Consider the following 12874-nt stretch of genomic DNA (forward strand, 5'->3'; position numbering starts at 1 on the left):
AAAAAATTGACGAAAAAGTTTAAAACAATTGAAAAAAAGTTATTAAGTATCTACATTTAAAATCATGGTTATTGTTTTAAAATAAGTGGAACAAGCTGCAAAAATTTGTAAGATATATAGTTATACAATTCATTCACATGGCGGTTGTCACAAAGCAAAATAAATGCATGACAGAAAACCACACGAAGAATTTTCAAAGCGTTATCAGATGATCCCAAGTGCGGTGCAACATAATTCGCGGTTATCTACATTTGTATTTATGATGTTGTTGCTCCTACGCATCGTGAATACCTGTTTCACTTTTGTCACATAAAATAATGCATCAAAAATTTCTATAAAAAATTTAATTTATTAAATCTTTTTTATTTTATTTAAATTATTTGTTTTTCTATTAAATTTAAAATATTAATTTAAATCACACGTTTATTAGAATTTTTAGATTTTGATTTATTTATTTTGAATCAATTTCGAATTCATGATATAATTTTATGAAAAATTTTTAACCAATGCGAATAATATATTGAAATACGTGATTGGTTGTTTCATAAATAATTGTTCGTCGATAAAATTAAACGTCAAATTTAAAAAAAAAAATTTTCCACAATTATCAATAACAAACCAAAATAAATAAACATAATAAAGAAAACTAAATGTAATTAAAATTTTTTCGGCATTTAATCAAAATGTAACAAGAAAATCGAAACAAAATAAAAATTATGTTTAAATGAACCAATTTTTAATATAAAAATTCTGCAAAACAAATGTATATTTTTTCATATAGTATTACTGTATTATAAATATAAATTTATGTATACATGTGATAAAAAAAGCATTATATATTGGTTTTATTTCCCCCGCCCGCCCAACACATGTCTTTTTAAGTTACATGTCGAAAGTGTAAAATTCCATAATAATAACTAAAACTTCAGAGATTTACGTTTTCTCTTTTAAAAATTAGGCTCCGCCTAGAAATGAGAACAATGCTATTGGTTCACTAATGCCTTGACACTTATTAGTGCATTTTTCTTTTTTTTCTAAGTCTCGTCATCAATAATATTCTTGTTATTATTTAAGAAGCAAGGATCTTTTACGAAAAAAAAATAAATATAATATAAAGTCTTAGTATTTATTTTTATAATATGCAAAATTATTACATTTTTATGAGGTTTTGACTACATCCCAAGTGGGAAAGTGAACAATATCTTTTATTGTATTATATGCAAAATAATGTATGAGTAATCGCCCTACTTATTCAAAAAACTCAACATAATAATATATTACAAACCTTAGACATGGATTTATCTTCTTTTTTGAAATGCGTATATTTACTTTTAAAAAATATCGTACACGCTTCTTATACCAATAGAAATTGTGTATTTAATTGTAAAATTTAAAAAAAAAATTATTTATATATAAAGCGTCAAAAATTGGGTAAATAATTATGAAATAAATAAAATTTTCATTAACAAATTGCAAAAATATGTTAAAATTAAAGCAGGATTTTTTTGTCCGTATTTTTAAATTTCAATAAATATGTAAATAAAGTTAAATTAAAAATATTCTTCAATTGAGAATACTATTGATAGGAAAATTATAAGAGTTTTTCTATTATTTCTATCTTCTAAAAAAAGGAAAATAGTAATACTCTCGTATCAATTATAAAATTGCAAAGGATTTTAGATTAAGGAAACATCCTCTCAAACTGAGAATATTTTTATTCGTTGCATTTTTAATGAATTTTATTCTTATTGTTTGAATATAATGTCCTTAGATAAACAATTCTTCAATTGAAAAATATTTTTACTTCAAAAAAATATTATTCTTATTTGTATCAATTTTTTAAATTCAAGAAAATTCTTATTTAAAGAATATTTTATTATTTTATGAATATTATTCTTATTTTTTTCCTATTTTACTCTTCGTATTTTCATCAAGTTATTTTTATTTTAAGAATATTATTCGTATTTTTATGAAATTATTCTTATTTTAAGTATATTCTTCTCATCGTGAGTTATGGGATAGTGTAAAAAAACTTTATATTTAGTCACGACAAATTTTTTTTCTATGCTTATTTATATACACTATATGTGCGTCCTTCAGAAAATCCGCGGTCTATTGCCCGGGTCCTCGCGGTCATTTATCGTCGTCGTCGTCGTCGTCGCGTATAGACATTCGGTAACGCAGGTTTCATTGATGAAGAAAAAAAAAGTTATAGTACGAGACCTTGAATTACACAACAAGTAAGACAAACGGGAGCTCCGTCATTCTGGAGCAGGCAAACGCCACCACCATTAACTCCCTATAAAAGAGGCTGGAATGGACAGTGGTGATATTAGTTCGCATTTCCGCAGCTTAAACAAATCAACAAAACATGTTCTTCGAGGTACGTCAAAAAGAAAAAAAGTGTTTTCTAATATTATAATAATAGGACAAGAATTTCTTTTATTTGGTTGTAGTGTTAAACATTTTCATCATCAAGAAAAAGAAAATCTTTATTTTCTTTATAGTGTGATAAAAGTTATTTTTTAAAATATATATACGTTTTCACTTTATTAAACTTTTAGTTTAATTTAAAAATTTTTAAAATAGTTATTTGAAAAATTGTAACGTTTCAATTTCTATAAAAATATTTTTCAAGTTTTCACCGTTAAAGAATAATTTACATCTACTTTCCCGTGTTGATAATAATTTTTTTGTTTTTTCCTTGAGGAAAAGAATTTTTGAAAAATTTTTCATTTATTTTGCGAGGGAAAATTATTTGTGTCAAATGAAATTCTAGTTGAATAATAATATTATAAAATATTATGCATACACCCAAAGAAATGTTTTATTTGAATCAAATATAATATATTCGAGTTAAATAAACGTATATTTGTCTCACAGCCTACTAGCCTATTTATTTGACGTAAATAAAAAATTTTATTTAAATCAAATAAATATTTATTAGGATGTGAGACAAATATATCATTTTTCTGGGTGTAATATAAATACAATTTAATTTCGTATAATATATTATATTGTATGCTTATTTTTATTTTAAAGTATTATAAATTAAAGGCATTTGTGAAATTATTTATTTAAATGAAAACAAATATTATCTGCATAGCAAATGAATTTGATTATTAATGTGTAAATTTATTTACTCGATTTTTGTTTTCTTTGATTAAAATGTATTTAATATAATAATGCAAGAGAATAATAATTTTGATATATGAAAATATGAGATGAATATAAATTTAGTACTTTGATAATAATTAACTTTATAATTAAATCAAATTTTAAAAACGTATTTTGAAATAGCCAATAGATATTTTTAAAATTTAATAATATTAATCATTTTAATATTATATTATATTTTAATCTTTTAATTCAAATTTTAATATTAATATTCACAATTTTATTTTATTATCTTTTTTATAAATTCAATAAATAATTTTATATGTATATAATATATTATTGATTATTAATTTAATATATTTAATAAATTTTTCATTAATTTCAATAGGTCGCAGTTGTTATCGCAGTGGTAGTTGGCAGCAATGCGGTGATTACGGAATATGACGGTTATGGATACGGTGACGTTGGGTACAATGGTTTAGCGGACGGTTATGGATATGCGGCACCGGTTGCGCCAGTTGGCTTGGTGCCGGTTGTGAATAAAATTGCCTACGGTCCCGGTTACGGTGGTTATGGACTTTACAATGGTTATAATGGCGGTTATGGTAATGGTTACGTGAACGCCTACGGCCATAATGACGGACATCATGACGAACATCACGATTCATATGTAAGTAATAATAATTAGCACGATTTACAATGTAATTAAAAAATTCACTCCAATGCGCGCTCATTGTCTCTTAAGGCCAGCTCCAAGTCGAGTCAGCTGTTCCTTTGAAGTTTCAATGGAACAGCTGACACGACTTGGACCTGGCCTTAAGTCACGTTAAGCTAAATTTAATAAAATTTTAAATAATTTAGAAAAAGAATTCTTCTTCTTCTTTCATATATAAAAAGTTAATTTAAAGTTTCCTTTTCTGGTGGTATAGAAAAAAGAATTTCATTTGTAAATATATTAGAAATTACAATGTAGCCGAGAGGTCAAGAGCATTAATTCATAATTTTCCACCTGGGGTTCAATTCCAGGTAGCGATTTTTTTTTAATTATCCTTTTTAAAAATAGTTTTCACATTTTTTAAAGCGTGACACACGTTTTTCTTTGTTTCGATTGTTCATTAAAGAAAAATTATTTCTTTCAGGCTTATCCAAAGTACGCCTACAATTATGGTGTCAATGATCCCTCGACTGGAGATGTAAAAAGCGCTCATGAGGAACGAGACGGTGATGTCGTTAAGGGATCATACAGTTTAAACGAGCCTGATGGCACCATTAGAATAGTGGAATACACTGCCGACCCACACAATGGTTTTAATGCTGTTGTTAAAAAAATTGGCCACGCTGTACATCCAACACCTGTTGCCAAATACGTAGCACCAGCCATTGTACCCACTCATCACGGTCATTTAGGATATTAAATTTTTCCAACTTTAACGTATTTCTCAACAAATTTTCTAATTTAAAAAAAACATCAAAATACAGTACTCTTTCTCGATAAATAATAATTATATACTGTGTCTCAATAATCAAGGCTACAGTGTATTTATTTTAAGTCCGTCCATATATCGAGGGTCTACTGAATTTAAAAAATTTTTAATGAAATAAAAATTTGGAAAATTAAACTTTTCCGGATTTTTGTTGTTTTTAAATTTAAATGAATAAATAAATATCATATCGAAAGATTTATTTTTCCGCGATTGTTAATAATCAAACGAAAATGTAAATATTGAAATACGTTCATTCTAGACACGAATTATTTGTCCTCTGAGATTTTTTTTTTATTTTATATCTATATAGTGATTCGCGTTTCATCCCCCATAAAATGCATCTGTTAACACATATATATGAATAGAGAGATAGGACATTCCACCTTTACATAGAGAAGCGATCGTTTTAAAGTTTATTTAAAGCGATATGATATCTTCACAAAACATTTATGCTCAACTTTATAATTGACAGCGTTAAATATTTATTAATTACGATTGTAAAATATCATCAAACTTGTTGTAATTATTAATATTATTATTATTTTTTTTTATAAGAACAATGCAGTCATTGTTCTTTGCATTTGTATTTTAAAAAAATCCTTGACAAATAAAGTGTTTTATAATGTTCTTGTTTGACTATTTGAATTCTCTTTGAAATATGAGAAAAATATAATACCTATTCCTTTTATCTGTCAACAGACAGACAAACAAATAAGTTGAAGAACAAAATTAAAAATTTTTTTTTACACAAAAAGAAAAAAGTAAATTTTATAAAAGCAGCATAAAATCTAATGTAAAAAGTTATAATTTAAAAAAATTGAAAAACAATTTCTGCTAACAATAAAAATTTTATTTGAATAAAATTTTTTATGACTTACCAATGATTTCTCATATAATTTATGAGCGATGATACTGGTGCTTTCGAACATATCCTTACCAGGACCAGAGGAAAAGCATCTTTCTTTTTTGCCCGAACACGTGTATTGGACAGTGCATGGATCTCCGGAAAATTCACACTTTGGTCCACGAGTGTTTGGTGAAACATCGCCTAAATTACTGGACGCGAATGCCGACACAAATGAACCCTTTAAAAAATTAAATGACTTTTAAATTTATGTAAATTCAATTAATAATATTTAGTTAAATATTTGTTTTTTAATATTTTAAAATATTGCTAAAAAAACAATACTTATCGGTGGTAAAATAGTAAAATACTATTGTGTATAAATATTCAAAAACAAATTGAATTGACTTAAATTTACTGTATTTAAATAATAATATATTTTTAAAAAATGTGAATAAAAAAAATTTTAATTGCGCGTTTCAATATAAACATTACATTAATACAGAGTGAAAATTTCAGAAGTGGCCCCTTGATTCTCATGAAATTTGAAATTAATGTTAGGTATATTTCTATACTACTAAATGAGAGGTACTTTGGTTATAAATATATTTTTTTAATTCAAACATTAAAAAAAAATTAATATGTTTTGTCTCTACTAGCAACTTTTTTTAAAAATGTATTGAATAATCTATAAGAAGCTTTTGTTACACAATTTTTGTGATTTAAAAATGTATTTTATTGTATTTCCGTTTAAAAAGAAGAAAACAAAAATAGAAATAAACCCACATTACCTTTCCAATTAAATAACCTTTATTCATTGTTTGCTCAAGAAGAATTGAAGCATAACCAACATTGTCACTTGACACAAGACGATTAGTATTATTCATGCTAGTTGGATGAACAGCGAACCAACTAATTGCTCCGAGGGGTTGATCATTAGCACCAATAAAATGAAGTTGTGTCATTGTCTTATCCACGTCGTGTTGATATCTAAAAAACATTAAAAATTTTTTCATTATTATTTATATACATTTTTAATTTATCTTCTATTTTACATTAGTTTAAATCAATGATTTACTAATATAAAAACAAAAGAAAACCTTTTTTCTTTTTTTAAACTACTTTTTCTTTCAAAATAATATAAAAACTTATAATCATTATACTTTTCTCTCTCGGCTGCTGGATTATTTAGATACGCCTGTGGACTTCTATTGATATTTGCACCAAAAATTTCGCCTTGTGATATTAAAATTCTTCCAGGCACTATTGTATTATGGGCCCTTTCAATACTCTAAAAGAAAAAATTCCCAATTTTTTGTGTTAAAAAACAATAAATTTTCATTTTTAAATAAAATTTTATTTTTCATTTATCCAAATAATTTGAATATTACTAACATTTGTGATTCCATTGACTAGTGCAAGAAACGTTTGCTTGACGAATCCAAATATAGTGAGATCAAAAAGTACATCCATCATAAATCCACCTGGCGATGAATGTGTATGTGTTCCACTTATCATTACATTCTCATCGGTGTACAAATCACCGAATTTCTTTTTCAGTCTTTCAATAATCTACGAGACATTTTAAAATATATTTTTAAATTTTATTTTAATAAAAGAGAATTAAATTTACTACGAGTAGTAATCCAGGCTCTTATTTTGGCTAAGTATCTACAGTCGGTAATGCAGTAACGGACAGTAACAACAAGATCGATAGATCCATCGATACTATCAATAGAGTTGCGATTTATGACAGGGCTGTTTTATCAACTGTCAGTAAGATAGAAATCTATAATACCGACTGAAGATACTTAGCCGAGATCAGAACTTGAGATAGAAATTTTTGTCATTATATAATGCTCTTACCTCCTTTTTAACTCCATAACTTATCATGGCACTATCTACACTAACAAAAACAAATCTCTCCTCGCCATCGTCAATAATAAATGCCCGAGAAAAAGTTCTCAAATGAAGGCCCGTGCCTTTCTGTTTGATAGATGCATATCCCATCTGAAAAATAATAATTAAATAATAATTATAAAAAAATTAATAATAAAGAATTTTTTATCATTAGGAAAAATTAATTTTTATTTTAAAAAGAAATATATATATATGTAGGTATTTTTTTTAAAGAATTGAATATTTTTCTTTCTGCAAAATACTTACAAATACAACTTCCGCTGTTGGCCCTGTGGTGTCAGCAATTCCAACACCAATACTGTAAGACGCAATTACTGCTGGTAGAATAATAAGAGCGATGAATATCTTGATTAGTCCACATTGTCCTGTGTATGGAACTCTCAACGAATCCATTCAATATTGTAAAATTTTCGCTCGTACTTACTGCAATGCAAACAATGCAATTGTTTATAGAAAAAAATTAACTTTTTCCTTTTTTTTTTTGTTTACAAAAATACAGGAAATTAATTTAAACATTTTCAATATCTAATCACAATATATATAAATATATATGACATTATCATCGAAACGTGTAGTACAATGATAACATTCACACAAAATAAAAGTCAATTGTCGTTTCATATAAAATAAATTTTTATTAATAATAATTAGAATTTATTACTAAAGAATATGGCATAAATTTTTAATTAACGACGTCGAAAACTCTCTAGTAAGAAGTTTCAAGCAAATACGATGAATTTAAACAAATTCATCCGCCATTTTGAATTTAAAATAAATCTAATTAATTTCTGATTATAGTCCAGAATTTTTCCAGGAAAGCTGATCATAAGCATATACATTGCTAGTAAATTTAAATCAAAGTAGCATTTCTTTGATATAAAGGAATATTTTGAATTAATGAAATGTTTTCTTTAATTTAAAGATTATGTTATTAACAATTTTTTATATACAGATTTCTGCATTATCGTCAGTTGTTAATGCAAACTCCTACGTTATCAACTGACAATAATTTAGATTACCAACAGAATTTGATTTTTTTTATCATTATTGTTGGCTTTTTTTAACTATTTTTATGTCAACCATCCCAGTAAACCCGGACAACGCGGAAAGAGGCAATGTTTTTCCAAGAACTGAGATTCCCCCACTTTCGACTCGCTGGTACATAATTACATATTACACGGGCACTACTGAGATTAAAGTAAATAAAATTCGAGAGACACTTGCATCAGTGGGGGAAAAGCTCGCTCGACAAACTGGGGAAGCGGCTTTACTGAGAGAGGGTTTACTGTATTTGTCTATACGAGCATTTATTTATATCTTACTTAAATGCATATTTATTGTGAAGAGTATTCGGACATTTACTATCTGACACAAATAATTAAAACTTTTTACGAGCAGAAAAAAGGTCAAAATTTTATGTAATCTCAATAAATATTATTTTACATATTCAGAAAGTTTTTCGAACATAACCTCAAAACTTAAGTCCAAGAGGAAAACATAACCTATCAAAATTCAAGGTCACGAGTCAAGGGACGACCATAACCTCAAAATTTAAACCAGTATATACATATATAAATAATGTAAAAATATCATTATAAATGGTCCTGATAATATATATTATTATTGTTAAATATAAATAATATAATAGACGCATTAACGTTGAGTTTCAAGTGAAGAAAAATAAAATCTATCTTTCCAAACAAATAATATTAATTGACTATCTCAGTTATGGATATATAAAGATATAAAAAAAAGTAAATATGTCAACAGCAAAAAAAAGTAAAAAAAAAAAAAAAAAAAAAAAAACAGAGCACTAACCTGTCTCTGAAGTTTCAACACACCAAAGAACAATTTCCTTTATAGTAATTGGAACACCTGATTACATTCCTTTCGTTGAATAAAACGTCAACTAAATGCAATAAATACATTCATACACACACATATATATATATATATATATATATATATATATATATATATATATATATAAAACTATTATCCGCAATAACGCAGTAAACACTTTGAAGTATTATAATATTTCTTCTTTTTTTTCTCTTTCAATAATAATCACGTTTTTGATTAATTTATTTTATTTAAAATTTTTTTCTTTAAATTTTTTGAAAATTTTACTTTTAACATATTATCATCACTTTTAACTCTCATCTCATAATCTGGACCAATTCCTTTGCTCATACATTGGTTAACTAACTTGAGAGAGTCACTCACAGTATAAGAATGAGAGATCGTCCAATGGAAAGAGATGAAAATATACATAGAAAGAGACAGAAAGAAAGAACGAGAGAGAGAAAGATCCTATAGAATTTTTTTTCCTGTTGCATTAAACATTCGCCTTTCTCTATTAATATTTTTAAAAAAATTATTTTTTTAATCCTTCGATCATGATATAGTTTTTATGTTTAGCAATTTTTTTTCTTTTTTTTTAATGTTGAATATATAAGTATAATTCTCATTGTTGTAATTTTGCAAAAATATTTGTAACGTCTATTAAAAAATTTTGCAATGCATAAATTTTCTATCTAGTTAAAAATTTTTTCTTTGTACTTTATTATGATTGTACAATAAAATAGTATATATATATATAAATGAACAATTTGTTTATAATATTATATTTACGTTAATCAATAATTATTTATTATTATTAAAAAAATTTATGAAATAAACTAATTTTTGTAGTAAAAAGTAAAATTTACTTTTTCGTTCCAAAAATAATTCTCTTTAAATTTGTTTAATTATAAATAATAGTGAACTTTTTCTATAAATAATAATAATAATTTTTCTAAAATTATTTATTACATAAAACAATACTCAACTATTTTTAGGATGATATTAATATCCTTATTTATCTCAATGAAATACCACGTGTCTGGTTGAGACTTTCGTGTGTGACATAATTTCGTACCATCCAGGTAAATATATAAAAATATTCACTTTCACTTTTTCGCCATTAATTCTTATGCAAAAAAAAAAATTGTACACATTTTATTTACGACTTTTTCTTTTTTTGTCGTCAATTTTTGTTTCAAGGCAGCTGTGAATTTTTTTTAATTTTTAAGTGTAAGAGAACAATGGAAGCGGAACGGTCAAACGGTGAGACACTGAAAATTCGAGGACACAGAAGAGAACCGAGGGTATACACGACGTGACTGGTCTGACAAGATTAGTTTACAGATCGTTTCGAATAGTTGTTGCCTGACTTTTTTTCTTCTTCTATTATCTATTATGCTCGTGACTTGTCCAGTTGCAATGAAGAGTGGGGATACGGGAAACGTGTTATTGTTTTCTTATCTATTGTGTATATCTATATTGAAAATCAAAGATAAATTTAATCTCAACACAGTAATGGAAAAAAACCTTTTTTAAATGACCAAAAAACAAAAACTTATTGTATAAATATAATTTTTAACGTTTAGATTTACTGCATTGCATCCTTATAATTCAGATATTTTGAACCATTCATAAGTAACATAATGGATGAAATTTTTATCAAAGGAAAAAAATTATTTTTTTATTGCTTCTATTATTTGAAGAACATTATATTATAAAAGCCAATAAACTCGCTCAGATATTGTCATCTTGTTATCTAAAAAACATTACGCGACATTATTACTCGCAATTTATATATACCTAAAGACATTGCACCAACTTTTACTTCCGTTTTTTTTCGCTTCTCTTTTGTTCCACAATGTCTGAAATAAAACAGAGGGGATTAAGGGGTTTTTCAAACCCTTTTCACGCTATACTATTGATATCTTCTATAAAGGAAGAATCAAATAAATTTTCGTATTGAGAATCACTTCGCAAGGATCTTGTTTCAATTTGACATAAAAAGAAAATAGTAAAATTTAACTGCAAAATTATAATAAGTATGAAAAAAATGTCTTTTTTTCAAAATTAAATTTAGAAAAATAATATGATAAAAATAGTGGTTAATAATAAATAAAAAATACATCAAAAGCGTTGCAAAAAAAAATTAATGAGTGAAAAATATTTAAGTTTTTCAAGTAAATAATTAATTATTTATAAGGATTAATTGATAAATTAATAAATATTTTTAATATTTTTATAAATGTTGTTAATTAAATTATTATTATCGACATGATAATTATTAATATTTTTCATATTAAAAAAATGGTTAGTATTAACGTTATTATTTAATTAAGCAATACATATAAAAAAAAAATTTAATATACTTACCATTGTGGTAAATTTAATCGTAAATGTTTACATCACATTCCAGGATCGTTTGACGATGAATTTAGTAATAATAACCAAAAACTCTCAGAAACATTTCTAAATGGCCGATGAAATGCAATAGCTGGCATTATACTCTATTCAACACCTATTAAATTAGAATTGCAAAAAAATACCCCCCCCCCTCACTTTTTTTACGATTCTTCTTTTAATAATTATCAAAAAATTATAATAATTATGTAAGCATTATCATATGCTATATATAATTTAAAAAAAAAGAATGTCGATTTTTTTCAAAGAAACAAAATTTAAAAATTGATTTAGTTTCACTTATTTTATTATTATTTTTCACTATTTTAGAAACAAAAAAATTTTTTTTATGTTTGATTAAAATTTTCTGTTTATTCAAAATTTATATAAATAATTTGGTACTGTTGATTTTTTAATTTTCTTATTTGAAAAACAAATATTTTTTAACATCTGAACAATTATTTCAGCAATTATTAAAGGTAAGTTATAATTTTAATTGTAACTTAAATTTTGTTTAGTTCTGAATGACATGAAAAAATCCGTTTCTTTAATTAAATATTTTTAGAAATGTTAAAATAATTTCTTTATACAAATCATAAAATTGAAAAAAATTTTTTAATAAAATTGCATTTAATTTGTTGAATAAGAAGTTTGTTAACTTTTTTTTAATCTACTTTAACGAATTCTTCGCTCACTCATAAAAAGAAATAAAAAATACTGAAAAACCCCCACTACATGTGTATATCAATATATTCAGAAAAAACATTCACTTAATTTATCATATTTTTTTTTGAGGTCACGACATTTAAAGGTGTTTCACTTTTCCGTTATTTTTTATTATAAATTTCAACTATATCAAACCACACGACTCAACGTTGATGCGAAAACTATCACTTTCAACGACCATCCAATGGTCGATGACTATAGAGAAAGTGAGAGGGTGTCATTACACAATGATAATAAATACGTTATACTATTAACGAACAGTTTGCAATTCAATTGGCCTAAAATGATAATTTTGATATCTAAAAATATTTAATTTTAATAAATCAACAAGTTTTTAGAAAACCAAAATTTTTGTATTTTAATTATTTGATTAAAAGTAGATATATTTTTTCTTTCTAATTAAAGCGATGAACAAAAAATGCTTATTAAAGAAGATTCTATTGCTAAAAAAAATTATTTTCCATTGCTATAAATATAGTGATAGAATGAATCTTAAAATAACAAAAAGGAGCGCGCTACTTTTGTTAGTAGTACGGATAGC

General features: G+C 25.3%; 2 protein-coding genes across 4 annotated transcripts in view; one reads left to right on the top strand and one right to left on the bottom strand.

The window, feature by feature from the left end:
- The window catches only part of LOC127280582 (neutral ceramidase), a 31503-nt gene extending 19764 nt beyond the window's left edge, over nt 1–11739 (bottom strand). The window contains exons 1-7 of one of the 3 annotated variants that reach the window (XM_051303660.1): nt 11581–11739; nt 7612–7788; nt 7312–7455; nt 6841–7017; nt 6609–6736; nt 6237–6435; nt 5480–5686 (exon numbers count right to left, since the gene is read on the bottom strand). In XM_051303660.1, the coding sequence (XP_051159617.1) occupies nt 5480–5686; nt 6237–6435; nt 6609–6736; nt 6841–7017; nt 7312–7455; nt 7612–7758 (1002 nt within the window). In that variant the 5' untranslated portion in view covers nt 7759–7788; nt 11581–11739. Of the gene's footprint in view, nt 1–5479; nt 5687–6236; nt 6436–6608; nt 6737–6840; nt 7018–7311; nt 7456–7611; nt 7789–9183; nt 9281–10196; nt 10590–11580 lie in introns of those variants that run through there. The other 2 variants (XM_051303659.1, XM_051303661.1) reach the window with 2 other exon arrangements.
- Nucleotides 1991–5228, top strand: LOC127280585 (adult-specific cuticular protein ACP-20-like). Its single transcript, XM_051303664.1, has 3 exons — nt 1991–2383; nt 3506–3787; nt 4257–5228. The coding sequence occupies exons 1-3, from the start codon at nt 2372–2374 to the stop codon at nt 4530–4532; spliced, it is 570 nt and encodes a 189-aa protein (XP_051159621.1). The 5' UTR covers nt 1991–2371; the 3' UTR covers nt 4533–5228.
- Nucleotides 11740–12874: the final 1135 nt, after the last annotated feature.

This window comes from Leptopilina boulardi, unplaced genomic scaffold (assembly GCF_019393585.1).
Source record: "Leptopilina boulardi isolate dan_hultmark-lab unplaced genomic scaffold, ZJU_Lbou_2.1 LbouV2_248, whole genome shotgun sequence".
In the NCBI taxonomy this organism is placed as follows: domain Eukaryota; kingdom Metazoa; phylum Arthropoda; class Insecta; order Hymenoptera; family Figitidae; genus Leptopilina; species Leptopilina boulardi.